The sequence below is a fragment of the Dermacentor silvarum genome, chromosome 8, assembly GCF_013339745.2.
Source record: "Dermacentor silvarum isolate Dsil-2018 chromosome 8, BIME_Dsil_1.4, whole genome shotgun sequence".
Classification (NCBI taxonomy): Eukaryota; Metazoa; Arthropoda; class Arachnida; order Ixodida; family Ixodidae; genus Dermacentor; species Dermacentor silvarum.
In genome coordinates this window covers 11896750-11915474 of record NC_051161.1, presented here as the reverse complement: position 1 = coordinate 11915474, position 18725 = coordinate 11896750, and the positions used below count along the sequence as shown (strand labels likewise).

Here is an 18725-nt window from a genome sequence, read left to right as displayed (position 1 = left end):
GGCCGCTGCACTTTCAGTGGTCTTATTTTCTTCGGCCCTTTCCCGACACTCCCACTCTTCCTCATTCTCTCAACTTGCAGGAAAAGCAACCAACCCACGTCCTCCCAAGGTGTATATATATATACACACACACGTGCCCCGCCGACGCGGCGAGCCGATGGAAATCTCTCCCGCGTCGGCAGCAGCCAGCCGCCACCGCTGCCGTCGCCACATGCACGCAAACGCAGCCGCACCACGGCACGCACGCCGGACGCGAACGCACGAACATCGCAGCTCGCGATCCTCCCCATTAATATTCCTCCGCCGTCCCTCTCCTTCACCTCGCGGCGCTCTTGCAGCGCCTCTCCCCATCCCTTCCGCATCTCCCCACCGTCCCGCAGCGTCTCCGTTCCTTCTCTCCCCATTCCAGACATCGCACTCGGTTTCACCCTCGCCGCTTAGCGGCGGCCAAGCGCGCAGCGCCGCCGTCCCAGCAGCCGTCCGGCGCTCCCGCTTCTCCCCTTCCCGGCCCGACGTAGCAGCGCCGGATCCCCCACCCCGACGGGCGCGTACTTCCCCAGCCGCGACCCGCCGCTCCGGTTCCGTCTTCCCCACGACGGGACACGCCAGTTGCTCCATCCGCACGCATCGCCTGCCGCCGACTCCCAATCTAATTTCCGCCGCGCACTTTCTCCGCGACCCCGCGTGCGCCCCCGTAGCTGCGAATTTGCACTCTTAACTTTAAAGCGAAGCAAACAAATACGCGAAAGTTAGAAGCGAGTTCTTCTCCTCGCTTTTGTGCCTTCCGCGTCCGCCGGCAGCAGGTAACTCGACGTCCCTCTAATAGCGTTATCCTCACTTCTCGTGGCTCTTCGTCGAGGAAGTGCATAGGCCGATAAAGAAATTTAATATAGCAGGAGTCTTCAGCTGTACATGATGAAATAAGAGAACTCGGCCCTGCAAGTAGTTGGACATCCGGACACCGAAGTTAAAATGCGGCAGCCGTGCGCGACGAGCGCGTCCCGAAAGAAACGGTGAAGAGCAACCGGTGCGTCATGGGCACCGAAGAAACGTGAGGCCCGTCATCGCAGCGAGAGACGTACAGGGGAGATGACGTCCCCGGTTTACGACACTCTGGCTGAAGAAACGACGCGAGAGACGGCCACAACAAAGGTGAAGACGAGGGAAGACCGTCACCAACCCTGCCGCGTCAAAGCAACTGGTGGTGGAAGCGCGACAAGCGCCGGGACGCTGTTTGCCGTCGGCTCCCTGCTGCTCGCCGCAGCGCCCTGCTTATCGTTCGCCGCAGGATTGGGTAAGTGGGCGCACGCTCAGTCTTCTTCCCGTCATCGTCCCCGTTATTATTCACTTATCCCCACCACTCCGCTCGCTCGTCGCTCGGCAAGCACCCTGCGGCTTCGTTGCGGTTTCATTACGTTGGGAGCCGCGGGCTCCTCCGGCAGCAGTATATACCTTCCTCTGGAATCGTCGCTTGTGATTTCTTACTTGGGTAAGATAAACGAGCGCGTGTTTTCCATCTCGAGATTGAATTTTAGCGATCGTCGGTGCATCCGCACATGTCTGGATAATGTCAGAGCCACCCGTTCAGCGGCTAGCTAAGTTATTGGCGCGAATGTTTTGCCTCTCATTCTACTTAGTATCGCGAGTTGACAGCTTGGTTCGGAAGTATTCTACAGTATTCACAAGAGAGCTCAGTTTCTGGGATAAATGTGAAACAAGTCGACGCTTTAAATCGGATAAATGCTCGTATTCAGCGCGAAGTGCAAGCTTTCGCTCTCAATGACTCCACGGCATTTACGAGTCCGAATACAGGGGACGGTGGTTGTGAAACGTAGTTGAGTGCATACGCTGTGTTCTTCTAAAAGTCAATCAACCAGCCGTAAAGGTTGACGGGTAACGTGGGACCTTTCGAACTGCCTTCTGTAGCTTCTTGCCCAACAGATCTTCCTAGCGAGTGTATGTACGAAGTGAAACGAACAATTAAGTGCATCTTTTTTGACGGACAACATCAAGTTCGCAACCTTTGCCAAAAACTTCGAAGTGATTCTGTGAATTAGAATAGTCTTGCTGCCCAGCTTTGCGCCGGGGCTCCGGTAAACGGCGTGCTATACAATTCGGATGCCGTGCGCTGTGGACTAGAAATATCGGCAGACGCTCTAAAGGGAAATAAATTGGTGGTGTTGGAATGTGGCGGGAAGAGATTAATTGTTTAGTTTATTGCAAAATAGTCTTTGCATGGTCTTCCTTCTAGTAACTCCATCACGATTCCAACTTTTTGCCATTGCTGTGTAGTCGTGAAAACATTTGTTTTCCTCCGAAGCAAACATGAGCCTTTCCGCATACAAATACGTTGGCTCCGCAGCACCTTCATTTGTACGGCATTTGATTACCGCAGCTTTTAAAAACTATAAATATTCAGAGATATATTTGTGCTTACGCAAGACCCCAACCATATTATCAACATGCCAAACAGAGCTAAAAATATCGAACATTTGAGGGCATGCTGTTGTGGAGATCGAGTCCGGTACCACCGCATATCCTAGCAGCCGTTTTACTAATTGAATTAAAATAAGGCTTCAACTTAGGTTAGTTCATAGGACATTATTCGATTTACTGCGTTGGTGTCTACACGAAACACAAGGTTAAGAAAGACGATAAAAAGTGCGCAGTCGTTCGTCCTTTCCCGTCTTGGTGTTGTCTCTCGTGCAGAAACCAGCGCAGTAAATAGGGAGATAGCCTGTTACTGCGCTGTGTACTGCAAAGGCCATCAAGTAATTTGTTGTATCCGAAATCAAATAAAGCAAGCTTTTGTAGTGCGTTTGTTATACCTGGGCTCGTTACCTACAATTGTGTTGGACCCAATTGTAGGTGCAGTGAGTGACCATGCTACAAAATTGTGCGACCAAGCTGAAACACCCCCGAGACCTCAATCTTGCACCAGTTCCTGCAATGAACGCTGAAATCCTACTGATAAGATTTGATAAGCAGAAAGCACACATAGCAACATAATACCATGCTCAAAACAAAGGCGCACGCATGCTGCGAGCGGCTTCATATGACGCTTATCGTAGGCGCTTGAAGTTCGATATATCGAGTGTGTAGCAAAGAAGACATTTTCAATATTGAAATATTTGTATTTATAAAAATTTGTCAGTCAGCAGTGATAATATTGAAGACTGGGCGTGTTGATATAACATACTAGATGTTGGACTGAGCAATATTTTGACGGGACACGCACAAGAGAAACACAAACAACGGAGCGCTACATGTAACTAACGATTTATTCCCTTGTCAGCGGAATAAATACAAGATACTCAAATGGAAAGAACAACAAATACATAAAAATACAAAAAATGCTGAGCATGTTCGCGATGGGAAATCGAGGTGCCACACAGAAAAGAGCCTGTGAAAACAACCGAGGAAGAAGTTCGTCGGGTGCACTAAGCGAGCGGTAAATTCTGCCATAATAGAAAACTTGAAGTCCTCTTTACCAAATTCAGATGTCGCATTCCTACATTAAACTTCTATCTACATCGGTCTGGTCTGGCGCCCTCCTTGTGCTCATACTGTGGTGAAGACGAAACAATAGAACACTTCTTCCTGTCATGCCGCTGTTTTTCCTCATTAAGAAAACATGCTTTAGAAGCAAAATTTAACAGTGCTGGATTAAACTTAACGATACCCAATATTCTATCTTTTGGTGCCTCTTCTCTCGGACACTGTCATAGGGATGTTGGTGCAGCTGTTGTGGGGTACACAATTGAATCAGGACGATTTCCTTGCTAAATTCTTAATTTTTATATGAATAATTTCCTTTCGTCATTCAAAAATTTTCAAAAGTGATCCTGTTTAGACTCCGATAATTGTTTTCCTTAAATCACCCGATTCTTGGCCAATCCCCCATAGTGGGTACGAGCCACTTTTAAAGGCAAGCAAGCAAGCAAGCTATTCTGTGGCCCTTTCATGCGGGAGAATGCATATCGGAAAGACTGGGCGCTGTCTTAATGAAAGATTAAAGGAGCATGACTGTAATGTTTCAAAAGCAGTCTCCGGACACCTTGGAGGAGGAGGAAGAAAGAGAAAGACAGAAGGCAGGGAGGTTAACCTGAATAACGTCCGGTTGGCTACCCTACACCAGGGGAATGGGAAAGGGGAACACAAAGATGACACGGAGAGAGAGGAGAGAAGGATTGATTGTAGATATTGCGGAAGTCGGCCAATCATTGAGAACTACCCGATTGTGAGCAAAGATGACAGTCAAATTGCGCAGGATATTATCGAAGCCGCCAAGATTGCGCGAATAGAAAGTACGTGCGTAAGCGTGTAATCTGTTTCTCTTAGTGCGAAAGAAATTGATTTCCTCACGCCCTAATCAGAAAGAAGGTTTGTACCCTCGTTGTTTCTCTTTTATGGCGATGTCGAGCGCAGCCAAATGATTATGTGACAAAGCCGGCTTAGTATTGGTGGATGGTTCTTTTTTGTAAAATGTTTTTTTTTTGTATTTGTTGTTCTTCCCTTTTGATTATATTCTGTCATTATTCCGCTGACAAAAGAATGAATCGATAGTTGCATGCAACGCTCCGTTGTTTGTGTTTCTCTTCTGTGTCCCCGCCAAGATGTTTCGCAATCCAACATCTAGTATGCCAGTCAGGTTGAGTTTTGAAGACAGAGACATCCACACTGCCATCCAGCTTAGCTCAACCCGGGAAACCCAAGCACATTCACCGCGAATCGTAGGGTTTCCCATCTAGGCGCCTTCTGCGTTCCTTAAGGCGCGCGCCTATCCGCCGAAGTTCCAACTCTTGGGGCGCTCACTCCGGCTGACAGATTGACCTCTCACGCAGCGTCGACACGGTGTGGAACAGAGCCGAAGCGCAGCCGCAGGAGGCGCGAACATCGCGGGTGGCGCTGAAAGGACGTAATTATTTGGAACGACGACGTGCAAACACCTTTCCCTCATCACCCCAGTCGTGCGCACACACGCCGCTCGCCTCTGGTCGACGTACGTGCCTCGGCGGAATTAAACCCTCGCGGGAATTGGAAAGCGGGCCCCGATGCACCGCACAGGCGATAGTGCCGAGCGAACACGGTTCGAGTACAAAGGCAGCCGGTATTATGGCGGCACTGCGAGAGTACTTCGCTGTGGATGGGCCGAGAGAAGCGAAGATGGAGAGCGGCGGCTGGAAGCGCACTGCGCCATTGAAGCGCGCGTTATTACCACCGGCTATAGGAACTACCGCGTCACGTCTTTCGTCCTCTCCACCATGTCCCTTGTCTCGCCTCGTTCGCCGAGTTAGCCGCGCGGTATGCGCGTTGTGTACGTGTCTGGCCCAGTACGCAGCTGGCTGGTCTTTTGATGAAGAGAACGTCCGAAAGCGCTCGAAATGTGTTTTACAATAAGAGCCGCGAGGGAATGTCGAAACAAACAATGCCACGCTGGCGCGGTCATCTCCACTAGCACCGACGAACGAACGTCATTGGCGTGACTGGCCGAATGTATGCAGAGTGTTCTCTAAAATTGCTCGGGGCCCGTGGCGAGCACTTTCTAGATACTCGAAACTACCGGTCGTCTCTTATAGCACGTGGTGGCAGCTTGCGAGGAATCGACGTGACCTCGAGAAACTGGCAGCCCAGTTATGTGCATTCAGGCGCATTTTCGGTGCTAAGGCGCTGAGTTTGCAGTTTCCGCCGCGTCGAAAGTTTAAGCAGCGATTGCTTCCAATAACGTTCTCCTGCGTGCTTTATCGAACATCTGTGCCAAGAGGGCAATGTATATTTTGCTGAAGGTATTAAGAATTTTCTCATAGAGCTCTGCGTGTGATCTGTACACACTTTGTTATCCTACTTCATCGGTGCATTTTTCATAACTTTTTTTTTCAGGCTTTGTTAATGAAACTTTAAAGCAAACATATTCATTCAATTGTACCTATAATACAATTGTACCTGCAATAAAATCACACGGTTTAACAGCGCACTCAAGCAGACATATTAATTTACGTGACGAATGCACTGAAAATGCAACCTGTCGGCAGCAACGTTTATGAATTGAAGCGTGTTAGCGCTGCCAAATGAGCAACACGCATGTCTAACACATCGATGGCGTCACCATAACATTTAAAAAAAATTTCACGCAGCAAATATACAATGCTTATGACTCCATTGGTTTGACAAGGGAATTTTAAAAAAATGATGGCATTTTCGCTGAATAATGAAAACTAGGCCTAAAATGCTACAGCACAGTGGCCATCAAATGAAAACGGCAAGCGCGGCGAAACACATCCTTACATGTCGGTTAGTATCTTCTGATTTCCTAGTATGAACCCATATCGACTCACCTGTCTGTCCACCGCACCACAGAACGCGGACTATGCTGCAGCACCACTTCGATCTAATGGAAACTCAATGGGACTTGCTGAGATCCCATAGTTGCTGCATACTTGACATAGTAAGTGAGCGCAAAAACATTTCAATTCATTTCGTTTCTGTTAATTTATTTTCTTGAGTGTCGTTTATGGTAGTTTTTATATTACTTTTTTTGCGCTCACTTACTTGATGAAATAAGGTAAACTCCCTCTACGCTTATATCTGCAACGCAATATCAGTGAAGACCTCAGGTCTGTTATTAAGAACACGCTAGCGCATGGTCGACAGTAAGTTCCTTGGCGCTTACTCATAATCATTGCCGCTATATGAGCAAGCTAGTGTACGAACGTGGCACAGCAAGAACCAGGGCCCGTCTTCACAAAAACCTCTTATACTAGAATTACTTGAAATAAAAAATTCTAGCTAGCCCTGATTCTAGAGATACCGTTAGTGAAGGCGAATGAACAAGGAGCACTTACGCACGAAAATGTACGCTAATGCGGGCCCACACGTCTTTGGTCGGGCTCTCTCCCCACAGCGCCAAGAATACAAGTTGCGGTTTTTGCGTGCGCTGGATTGAACCTGGTCACCGATGACACATCTGAAGACGCTGCTCGCTACTTCTTACCGAAAGTTTAAATGTCAAAAAACGATGAAAGCAACGCGATACTGAGAAACCGAGTGATATAATTAGTGCCAACGTCGGTGATGCTTCCATAACGCTTCATAACACACGCTTCGTATCCCGTCTTGAGATGACAGCGTTCGAATGAAGTGGTGGTTTCCTGTCGGCGCCGTGTCAAACGAGCTTTTTGTGCGCCGTCTGCATTTGCGTGTTAGTAAGGGGAGCTCCACGTTCATACCGGGGAACTTCTCAGCCATTTGAAAGCTTTTCAAGGGACATTCGCACGTGCAAGGCGCATCTTACCACATTAAAATTCAAATTTATTCAGTTTCCTTTTATTTTAACAGTTGCGATAATTTTGGAAAGCGTACGTCAGCGAACAGTAAAGTCGTTGAACCGCAGCTGCTACTCAAAGTGCATTCGAGTGTGGCGAAGGCGGCGCCTCTTAATTAAGCGAGGCGGTGACAACTATCCAATAAAGAACTACTTGTCACGTTATGGTTAGAATAGCATGGTTGCACTCCGCGCGTTACCTGTAGTTATTAAGAGCTTCAACTCGAGTTCGCTGTCAAATTTTTTTAGGAATTAGTTCTCATTAACTTAATGCGCTCAGTGCTAGATTTGTTAAGCTCCTCCCGCCTCCCCCTCCCCCCCCCCCCTTTAAAGGGCGAGGCGGGAGTCAATGGGTGGACCATGGATATCTGGCGACTGCTCACATAGAGAGGTTCAAGGCAGCAGACTTCCAGGTACGCAGTTTCACTCATGGAGAAAATAGGAAGAAGACATGAGAACTTTTCCGTGCGTCGGCATTAGAATATAGTTCGTGCTAAAGACAAATGTCTGACTTTGTTTATACAGGACATGCTGTCAGAATAAAATTGCGGCATATCGTATTAGACGATACCTGGTCCTGTCAGCACGTGTGGCGGGATAAATTAACATGGTGTCTCAAATGACAAACGCAAATATTTCGATTGCACACCAATACTACCAGACTCCTTGTCATTCATTAATAGCTACAGGTCAGACAGACTTTCCACAATTCCTTAGGCGACGTGGCGAATATTAAAACAAGAGTAAAAATGATACAAACAAGTTTCTACGTTTCAGTTATCCTGCCATCGAATTATTTAAAAAAAGGCTAGACAAGCATTTTCACCTTTCAACTTCGACACCTAGGTGTTCGTGTCATTAAGGTTGTGACATAAAGTTAAATAATATACATAGTTGAACATTAAATCGCAGTTTTAGTTTAAATATAGCGCTCACCAACAAGATCAACAACCAAATTTCACAAGAAACACGGCATAATCAACGACCTAAATTAATTTATACTGGTAATAAAGGGAACGGGTCTTCTTATCGTCTACCATATATTTCTCGAGCATTCCTAGTTACAAGTCATTCTCAATGTTCTTTGGCCCCTCCCTTTCCCGCCAAGATGTTATAATCTGCTCGCTGTTAAGTCGGCGTATTTTATTTGAACGCGTGTGAAGGATACGTTTGCACCATGGGTGATGCCACGGCTATAATCCGTTTGCTTAGCCTAACAATTCACAGGTAAAGCAAGTTAGGCTGGCTTGAAAACAAAAACAATGAAATCAAAATAGGCGGAGCGTGCTTGAGCGTAGTTCAAAGAAAGACCGAGCAAGAAACACTACATCCTCAACACATACAATATGGACAGAAGTCGTGATGATTCGCTTTAAACAGAAAGGTCGAAGCGCTGCGTACCTGCGCAGATTGCCAATGTAGTCCGCGCCTCAGTTCATTAGGCAGCCAAGACCACCTCAGTGTACTTTCTTAGATCCTCGCTTTGACGTCCGCCACGTAATAGCCTTAATAAAAAATAATGTCGTTCCCTAACGACAGGCTTTAACGAAGTTTTTTTCTCTGTTTCTTTGACCATCTGCAGAGTCTCCCGAGGTGCACGTCCTCATTCCGAGCAACTTGAGGCGAGGCGACACGGCCGAGATCTTCTGCTCGCTGCGGCGCGGTTCGCTGCCCGTCGCGTTCCAGTGGCTACACAACGGCCGGCCCATCAGACCGAACAGGGTGGGAGCAGTGGAGCCCTCGGGCCTCGGATCCAACAGCGCCGAAGCTCTGTGGAAAGTCGACCACCGCGAAAGGCGCTCCGAGCTCCTCATCGAAAACATCGGCGCTCGCCAGATAGGAAACTACACCTGCATAGCCAGCAATGCGGCGGGAAAGACAAGTTTCACAGCCAGCCTTCTCGTCGAAGGTGAGAGAAAAAATGAAACGTAAATATTTCTGCTGTGGTGGGTATAACGTTTTGCATGCATCCGACTCTGCGCAGGGAAGAGCAGGGGGCTCTGAATGGCCCTATGTGTGAAACAGTGTGGACAGGAAAATCTGAAAAATATAATTAAGGGGACAAATAAATGCCCTCCAGCATTTACAGCGGACGTTCACCACCTGTTCGGGCTCCAATAAAAAGCGATGACAATACGAGATACGAACGTAAGAGATGAAAAACTACATACTTATTATGTCGCGAGAGAGAGAGGCAAGCTTTGATAATATGCTGGAGATATTAGCTTGGCTGATCGCCTGACATGCTACACTATGTGCTGGGTGATGATTATGATATACACGGTGATAAACACATAAATAGCTGTTCTATTTGTTGACTTACGGACAAATATTATAAGCTGCTGTCACAATTATTGCATAAGCAAGGTTCGAACCTTTTCATTTAGACACCCTCATATATGCCGTATTGTTCAGAAAAAAAAATCACCGATGGTTACGATGCTCCCTAATGCGAAATTTGAACGCAGCTCTATACGTGTTTCCATTTCGCGATATAATGAGGCAAAGAATTTGAGACGGACATGTAGCAGAGTCGGCAGTCATCGCATATCTGATCAGAGGGTCAAACGCGTCGGCTTTTATACATGACTCGTCGAAGGTTCCAGTGTAATCGCTGGTAACGCTTGGCTTGCAGAAAGTACTGCACAATACGCGTCGCACATACAATCAGATTACAAAACAATCACAAGCCATGGCAATCGAAACAAGCGCGAACGAGACCAAACCAAGCAAACCAAACAAGCGCGAGCGAGAGCTGTCACGAGCAGACGATAGTTCGAAACTAGCCGTTCGGCTGAAACCAGATACGAGTACGCATCGAGCGGTCTGGCGGGTCCGCATGAAACCAGTTTCCCGCGCGCACGTCACTGACCGGGCCGATCTCATTGGTCTCCGCAATTCGCGGCTCGCGTCTCATCTTATGCTGTTGTGCTCGTTCGCTCGGTTACACCGTCGCCGACGTTCGCCATAGGAAAGGGCCATTAAGAGCTGCGCTCTAAAACATGAACGTAGTGCATAAGTTTGCGCCTATAAAAATATTCACAAAAAATGGAAGACGCTTAAGCTTCGCCTTTAAAAGTAGAACGCGATAGTGTTATCGGGACCCGTTCGCATCGCATCGTTCGCATACGGCAAGTAGGCTTCATTCACTGCAACATTGAACGTGGGAAAGCCAGCTTACAAAGACCAAGCTTACACGGATCCCCTTAAAATCCGCTTCACTTTTAAACTGAAATGCATTGCTGGAAAAACATTTTCCAGGGGCAATATAAGTGGTCTTATATTAAAATGTGAAGGCCCTAGTACCTTTTTTCTTATTTTATTACTTGTTTGCTATTGCTCCGACGCATGCAGGTCTGGCAGAAATGCTGGGGAATGGCTTTGTGTTTGAGTTTCCGTGTAACAGAATTAGGTTTTCGCGTACATTCAAATTACAATCCGACGCCGATTAGTAAACAATCTGACGGCGAATCCGACGCTGAATGGTGAAGTCGTACTTTACGATTTTTCTGACGGATTTTACTGTGAGAAATTCAATTTTTGTTCACCAAAACCTTGCACCACGTGGAGGGCCTGCACGATCGATGTGGTTGGATTATTTTTCTCCGCCACCCGCGATCACACGCCGGCTGCCGACGCCGGATTTTCTGCGACATCGCGTTAAAAATATTGTCCTACCAAAAAGTCAAGACTGAGGATGATGTCATTGGAACAGCGGGCGGGGACGGTGAACAAAACAGAAGTTTGGCTGCCGGCAACACTTGACACGTGCCGTACAGAGGCCAGCTACGGGAGAAGTACCACCATCGGCCACACGTACAACACCTGGTGGGGCAGGGGTCATAACTTTCTTCAACTGCTGACGGAAGTGAGAGCCCACAACAGAAATATGAGCGCCGGTGTCTATCAAAGCTTTAACAAATAGGCCATCCACTTCAACGTCGATCAGGTTCAGATTGGTTGGGAGCGTCAACAGAGGAATTTGAGAGCAGATCGTAATAGCAACGTCACCTCCAGGAGCTGCAACCGTCGATTTCACGAAAGAAAACGGCGGGAGTAGGAAAGGGACGAGAACGGCATGGGGGAGGTGAACGAGAACGTCATCGTCACCGTGGTGTGGGCTCTACCGGGTGGCGGGCGTAGTGTTCTCGGCAGATGTTTCTCTTTCAGCTTGGATTGGAACCTGGTGCTGTCTTCGGGGTGGATAGCGGAAGCTGGAGAAGCTTGTTCGAGAAGGCGAGGGCCAAGGACTTCGGTAATACCGTGAAATGCGTCCTACATGTCCACATCGGAAGCAAATTGGCTTGTCGTCAGGCGTGCTCCACGCATTAGGATCGCGATAATACGGAGTATATAGGACAATGGCGTTGGAAAGGGGTGAAGTTGGCGGAAGGGTAAATGTCAGGATGGTTCACAGAACAGATGGCTTGAAGGCCCACGTCTACCAGTTCTTGACGAACAACGAATTGTCCAAGGTTGGGGATCACTGGGTTCCCCTTGCATTAAATGAGCGGGCGATGCGGCTTCGATTTCGCGTCGACTTATTCGGGACTATCACTCTATCACAGACTATAAAGTCACCGACGTTGAAGGCTCAGTCGCCATACGAGCGTCCTCACACGTTGATGTCGCTACCGTGTTCGGAAGGTGGGCGAAGTGGTGGGCGATGCGTTCGGCTTTTAGCCTCTTCGAAGTATCGGCATTCAGTAATAATCTGGTCGTTGACTGTCGAAGAGTCATTAAACACTATCAGGTTAAGCGAATCGTCCGCAATACCTTTCAGTACGCGCGCGACCTTATCGCCTTCTATCATCTTGGCGTCAACATTTCCGCAAAGGGCCGGAACATCCTGAATGTAGTACGTCAGGTGCGACTCGGTCGGTAGACGTCTGCACACGCGAGGTAAGTTCTTCCTTGGCGGCACGCTGGCAGCCTGCACGATGGCCAAACAACTCAGGAAGTTTTGTCTTACATACGCTCCAGCTTGTGAGCTCCTCTTCGTTGTTATCGAATCAAGCCTTAGCAGTTCGCAGTTCCCTTTAGATAAAATGTGACGTTTGCCAGCATCAAGATTTGGTCCCGCCTGTAATGTGCGATTACGCACTCATATAATCGAATTCGGTTTTCGACGTCGTCGTAATCAGTGCCGGGAAAGGTCCCAGAATCACTGGGTGGAGCCAGAATGACGGCTGGCATGGTGGCCGCTGCTGACGCAGTTTCACCGCCGGAAGACATGCCTAGAGCGGCGACTTGGCGGCCGCTGCGGAGCTACGTCATGCGTCAGACCCCGAGCACTTTCACCAAGATGTTGCGTGGAAGCAGACACGATAGGAAAACGTGTTTGCAATATATTTACAAGGCGATCAAGCTTGGTTTGGTTTGTCTTGAAGCTAGCTGGTAATACTCATTACCAGCTAGCTTGAAACTAGCTGGTAATGAGTCTCGCTGACTGGCCACAGCACCGGAGAATGTAGCTTGTGGCCTCCACGCTGGCAAACAAGCTAAGTGGTGCGAAGGTAGCCGTGAAAGATGTCGCATGTGCGCTCTGAGGGTCTCAACGGATATGTATGGGACCTGTCTCTTGTTCTTCGACACCTTATTCTTTCATTTTTATTATACAGGGTGTCCCAACTATCATGCACCAATATTTAAAAATTTGCCAATGCCACGTAGCTGGATAGAACCAAGGTAATGCTGTTTGCCGTCACTTGGAGATACTCATTATTTCATGCATGCTTATAATATTTGAGAAGTTGATGAATTAATGAAGACTAATTATGTAATTTGGCGGAATGCAAGAAATAATCTGAGTATCTCCAAGCGATGGCAAACAACATTACCTTGGTTCTGTCCAGCTACGTGGCTCTTTCATATGTTTAAGCGTTGGTGTATTATAGTTGGGACACCCTGCATATCCATGTTACTTGAAAAGGACCAGCCTGCGCCGCTTAAAGATGCCAACGTCGCCTAAATATCATGTACAAAACAAAAATAGCGGCATTGACTCACTTTTTTTTTTTTTTTTACACAGAAAGCAGAACTAACGACTTACGGTGTGCAACTAAATTGAATAAAATTACTGCATTTCAGTTCTGTTAGAGTTTAAACGGTCTTCGTTTTTTCCCACATAACAAAGGGGTAATGACTTTAGACTGAAAGCTACCCAACCTATATCTTGAATGCATCTGAGGCGCACAATTTAAATAAAAATCAACCATGTCTAGCCATGCCTTTCTTTATATAGACGGTATTGGCCAGGAAATGAGGCATTATGCGAACTTTTGAACCGTACTTAGGCTCGACAAGTTTGAAAGCAGCATGAATTTGGACCTCGACCACCTCTCACCAGCTCTGGCTTTGCCAACAATGCACGGCGTTTAGTGTCTAAGAGACAGAGTAGAATCACTCATCGATGCCGTGAACGCCTCACGACATGTACGTGCAGCCACTCTCAAAAGCCTTCGTGAAATGTGAGCGGCTTTCATGGTGTAATAATCAAAGTTCAGAAACAGAGGAGTTCCAATAAAAAAAAAAGAACTTTTGTTACCGGAAAGAACGCTGCAGCTCAGAAATTCCGCTGGCGAAATACACCGTGCTCGGCATCAAGACTAGCAAGATCGCCACAAGAGGCAACACAGTCTTGCAGCTGTAACTGGATGCGGAGCTTTTGGTAACAAAAATAAAATAAAAATTAAAATAAAAATCGAGAAATAACGCCAACGTGCGCGAGAACTGTTTCCCCTGTTCTTGTTTCCGAAATTTTATGCGCCAAGCATTTCTTCTAACTGTGAAATGAAAACAAAAATGAAAAAAAAAGTAATGAATCGCTAGCGGCACTTGCAGAAATAGACAGGGACAAAACGAAACGCAGCCTCCGACCACACCCCCAAACTAGTAGGAGGCACCATGTCAGCTTAATTCGGTTTTTAAAGGCAGCTCCTTATTTTATTTCACTTTACGGTCACTAGAATCTAAGCGAAAAAAAAAAAGAACCAACGCATGTCGAATTCTTGAGCGGCGTTCTTTCCCAGGACCGTGAGCAAGTCCACAAGGGAGACGCGAAAGAAAGAAGGCTCCTTAGAATTGCATCGATTGTTCGCATCCCGGCCATTCCTGGGCACCAAACCCTCCACCCACCCCACACACTGATATTTTCTCTCCGCATTTTTATTTCATTTTCTTTTTTTTTCTTACTCTTACCTGGTGTGCAGCAAGGTTGGCGCATTTTTAGCTCGTCTTTTCCCACTCAGCCGTGGGTAAGTGAAAATCTATACATACCTCTGAGGCCAGATTACAGCATGCAACGAAAGGCAAAGCCACGATACGTGGAGCACAAAAATATATATGTGTAAAATAAATAAATAAATATAGACAAAAAGAGAAGGGTGTTCACACAGGAGCTCGTATTAGCCCCAGGACTGGTATAAATTTAGCGCCGACACAGCAGCGGCGGCGGCAAAGCCGAGCGAAGCGCAAGAAGGCGTCATTAGAATGAGCGTTGTAGCCCGCAGAGATGATCATGTACAAAGGACGGCTATCAGCACCAATGGTTTACGAAGCGTGTATAAAGGAGCGCTTAGCTCAGTGTTTCAAACGGGGGTGGCCGCGCTATCGAATGCCGCAAGTGAAATGAGGGCGGCGCTCGTTGGGGCGTGAAAACTTTCGCCGATTCTTTCGCTCTCTGGCCGGCCTTTCGGCGCGGAAACCGCTGTGCGCATTTACTAGTTGCGTTGCTTGTTTTACAACAAATCTGTGGGCGTTGAACATCGAATACGCCTGGTCTACGCGTACGTGTCATTTTTTGTTCTTTGCTGGTGCTTTCGTGCACAGTTCTTTCAAAAGTATAGCGGGATCAGAATCGCAAGCAGCCAGTCGCACCACCTAAATGTAAAACTAAAAGCGATTACCCTGGCTCTGGCGGCGTTGAAAACTGCTACATAAGCCACATCACGGATATATTAAATTATTATCGTTCTTCACAGTTCACACGAGCCCATATTTCATGTCAGGAGGACACTGTGTCTTCGGTAGCAATGCGTAAGTGTCGATATCACGGTCATATCCAGTGAATATCATCACTAAGTTTGCACAAGTCATTGGGCGCTTTGTAATTTCTTGAGTGCAATGGAATACTCTGTACGAGCGAATGAGCATCTAAGCAGGATTAATCCAAGTTCGCCAACGACGGAAGAGCTGCGTCGCTCGCCAGCACGCACTTTTGTGCCACTGCATCACAGCCACGTCGCACCCCCATGCACAAAATTATTACCCTAGCTTAGGCAACTGAATCCGCTATTCGCACTGTTGCCCCACGCCCGTCAAACAAATCTTCTTAGTTGTACCACTTGAGCGTATGAGCGCTACGCTATTTTCATTTCTGAAGAAACTTCGTTGTGCAGAAAAGCTGCACTGCGCCTTGGAACGTAAAAAAATTTAAAAAAAAGTTTCACCCGTAACGGGAAGTAGTGACGCAATAGATGGCGAAGAAGCAGAGCAGAGAAAAAAACAGAGGGGCTGGGAAGTAGATCCTGGACTGCCTATCTGTTGGACTTAAGTTCCGAATCCTATCAGCACAATGAGAATATTTCTTTCTTTTTTTGTAATTTTCTCGCAATGGATGTTGGAATGCCAGCGACGGCGCCGGCGGACACCGGTGGATATCAGAACAACGAGGGCAGTCTGAGCCCATAACGGCTATCTCCGAAAACAGATATTGTCTTTATTCGAAAATATGTCGAACACGAATATAGGTCGAGATCCGCTGGTCACGAATATGAGTCGATAGCTTATTTCGGGTAACATTGTCGAAAAAACAAAAATGTGAACTTACACTGAATAAATACGGTATTGCATGAGCATCTCGTCTTCGGCGCCGGTGGTCAGGTTCGCCCCGCCCCTCTCCTTTATACCCCTTCCCGTACACCAGTAGAGACCATGAAACCATCCCTTCCTAAATAAAATTGATGTGCTTATTAATGCCCACTTGCTCCTAGAATGCCCGTGGTACGATGACAGCGACATGCAGCCGGAAACGGACGCGAACCGAGCACCACAAGAAAACGAAAACCACCTAGTCGAAACGTGGGAGGCCAAGCTCGCCCTCAGGGACCTGGAAGACCAACTCGTCGCCAGGGCCAAGAGGGCAGTCGAAGCCAGAGGGTTCCTGGACTAAGGAACCTTCCCACCTCAGGGTGATACCGGGCCTCGCTCGGGACACTGTTTCACTAATAAACGTTTCTTTCTCATTCTCTATTAATTCAAGAAGTTATTCAAAGCATACACATGCATGTTCTAACGCCTTCAAATGATTCCAAAGGATCCGTTCAAAAGTGCGCCAAGTGTGCGCTAATAGTCTTCGAAAATGAAGAGAGAGAGAGAGAGAGAGAGAGAGAGAAGGAAGCAAGGACTGCTACAATGAAAATTTTCATCCACTCTGGCGGAATGAAAGATAAAGAGAGAGCAAGGAGAGGAAAGGCAGGGAGGTAAACCAGACGAGCGTCCGGCTTACTACCCTACACTAGGGATAACAGAAAAGAGGAAAAGATGGAGAGAGTGAGTAGTGAGTACACGTGGGACGATGTACAGGGACACTATAAGCGGTCTCTTAAACCGACCGGTGCACTTCAACAATTAGTGTACTAGTGCACGAATCGCTTTTTGTGCCAGTGCCGGGTGTAGCCACGGTCCGAGTATCTTTGACTCAAAGAACGGTCTCGAGTCCAGTCGGTTTAAAGTTGTTCTGAGAGAGACGCGTTGCACGTCGTAGCGAGGACAGGTACACAATAGGTGCTCGATGGTTTCCTCGCACCTACGGAGTCGCACATCGGGCTCTCAGCCATTCTCACACGATATGAGTAAGCGTTCGTGAACGCCACTCTCAGCTACAAGTGGCACAGCAAGGTTGTTTGGAAAGGTTAGATGGCAGTTATAGCGGTAGCAAGGGGTCCAACTTATACAATCGGCAATTGAAGGCACTTGAACTCCAGAAAGCTTGTGACTTCTTGCCTGCAAGTACGCGAAGTTCCCTGGCAGTGCCCGTCCTCGTCAAAGGTATCGGACGCGTCTGGAAGATACTCCGAAAAGAAAGGACACGTCCTGAAAATTTTCAGGACGTGGTGCGCTGGCAGGAGTGACGGCCAAGTTGAGGACGACATGCAGAGCGCCATCGATGCGACCGAGCGCTTCCTCCGCCCCACTGGGATCAGATGTTCTCCATCCAAGTCTGAGCTACTTCTCTACCGGCTATTGGAAACCGGCGTCCGAAAGCGAAATACGGCTTTTCACTGGTGACGGGTCCCCGGTGCCCAGAGTGGACTCGCTCCGAATATTGGGGATGTATATCGAGTCTAAGGGTGCCAATGGTGCCGCACGCAGAAGGATCATCGCCAAGACGGAGAGTGCTCTCGGCCTCATTCGGAGGATCGCCAACAGGCACCGGGGAATCAAGGAAGACAATCTCATCCGCATTATACGTGCTTTTGTGCTCTGCCACCTTTCATATACTCTGCAGCCATGCATAATTGGCATGTTGCAGAGAGGAACAAGTTAAATTCCCTCATCAGAAAGGTCTTCAAGCTCGCCCTCGGCTTACCTGTAAGCACTCACACCGAAAACCTGTTAAAGCTCGGAGTGCACAAGACGCTCGAAGAAATAATAGAGGCGCAAGAGCGTTCACAGCTGCTCAGGCTATCCGGCACCCCGGCGGGCCGCAAGGTACTCGAAGAGGTGGACCTCTACCCTGTCGACCAGTACCCCGACGCCGTGCGGATTCCCAGCGACATCAGATCTCAAATGCACATCGCGCCCATTCCCCGCAATATGCACCCCGCACACAACGTCGGCAGACGTCGGGCCAGGGGTAGAGCTCTACTCGAACATGTACGTAACAACCACATTGAGGCAAGTTTCGTGGATGCCGCGGCATATGTCCAACAAGAGGCGTTCGCCGTCTCCATCGTCTACTCTAATTCCAGGATCACTTGCTGCGCTACAGTAGACACTTCGAAGCCATTAGTAGCCGAACAAGTTGCAATCGCGCTGGCTGTGCTCGATGGTCGCAGAGAGGCAATATATAGCAATTCTAAGGCGGCCATTAAGGCCTACCAAACCGGGATGGTCTCCCCTCAGGCCCTTCGCATTCTCCAAAGCTTAAAAAGTATCTCTCCGCATTCTCTCATTTGGTTTCCCGTTCACTTGGGGTCGACTGAGGGCTCTCCCTCTAACCCTAACGAGAGCGCGCACGAGGCCGCGCGAGGACTCACTGACCGTGCCGCCTCCGCAGTCCCCCTACCCCGCGGGGAACCATTGATGACGTATAATGAGATCACCAAGCATTATTATCTATCAAGACGAGTACTCCCCCTCCCGCACCCTGCCTTATGCAGGGCGCGGGCGGTGACCCTTC

The 18725-nt window shown here is 48.1% G+C and overlaps 1 protein-coding gene across 1 annotated transcript in view; it reads left to right on the top strand.

The window, feature by feature from the left end:
* The first annotated feature begins 738 nt into the window (after nucleotides 1-738).
* Nucleotides 739-18725, top strand: part of LOC119461946 (Down syndrome cell adhesion molecule-like protein 1) — a 50724-nt gene continuing 32737 nt past the window's right edge. The window contains exons 1-2 of the mRNA XM_037723309.2: nucleotides 739-1294; nucleotides 8904-9230. Coding sequence (XP_037579237.1) covers nucleotides 1090-1294; nucleotides 8904-9230 — 532 coding nt within the window. The 5' untranslated portion in view covers nucleotides 739-1089. The remainder of the gene's footprint in view (nucleotides 1295-8903; nucleotides 9231-18725) is intronic.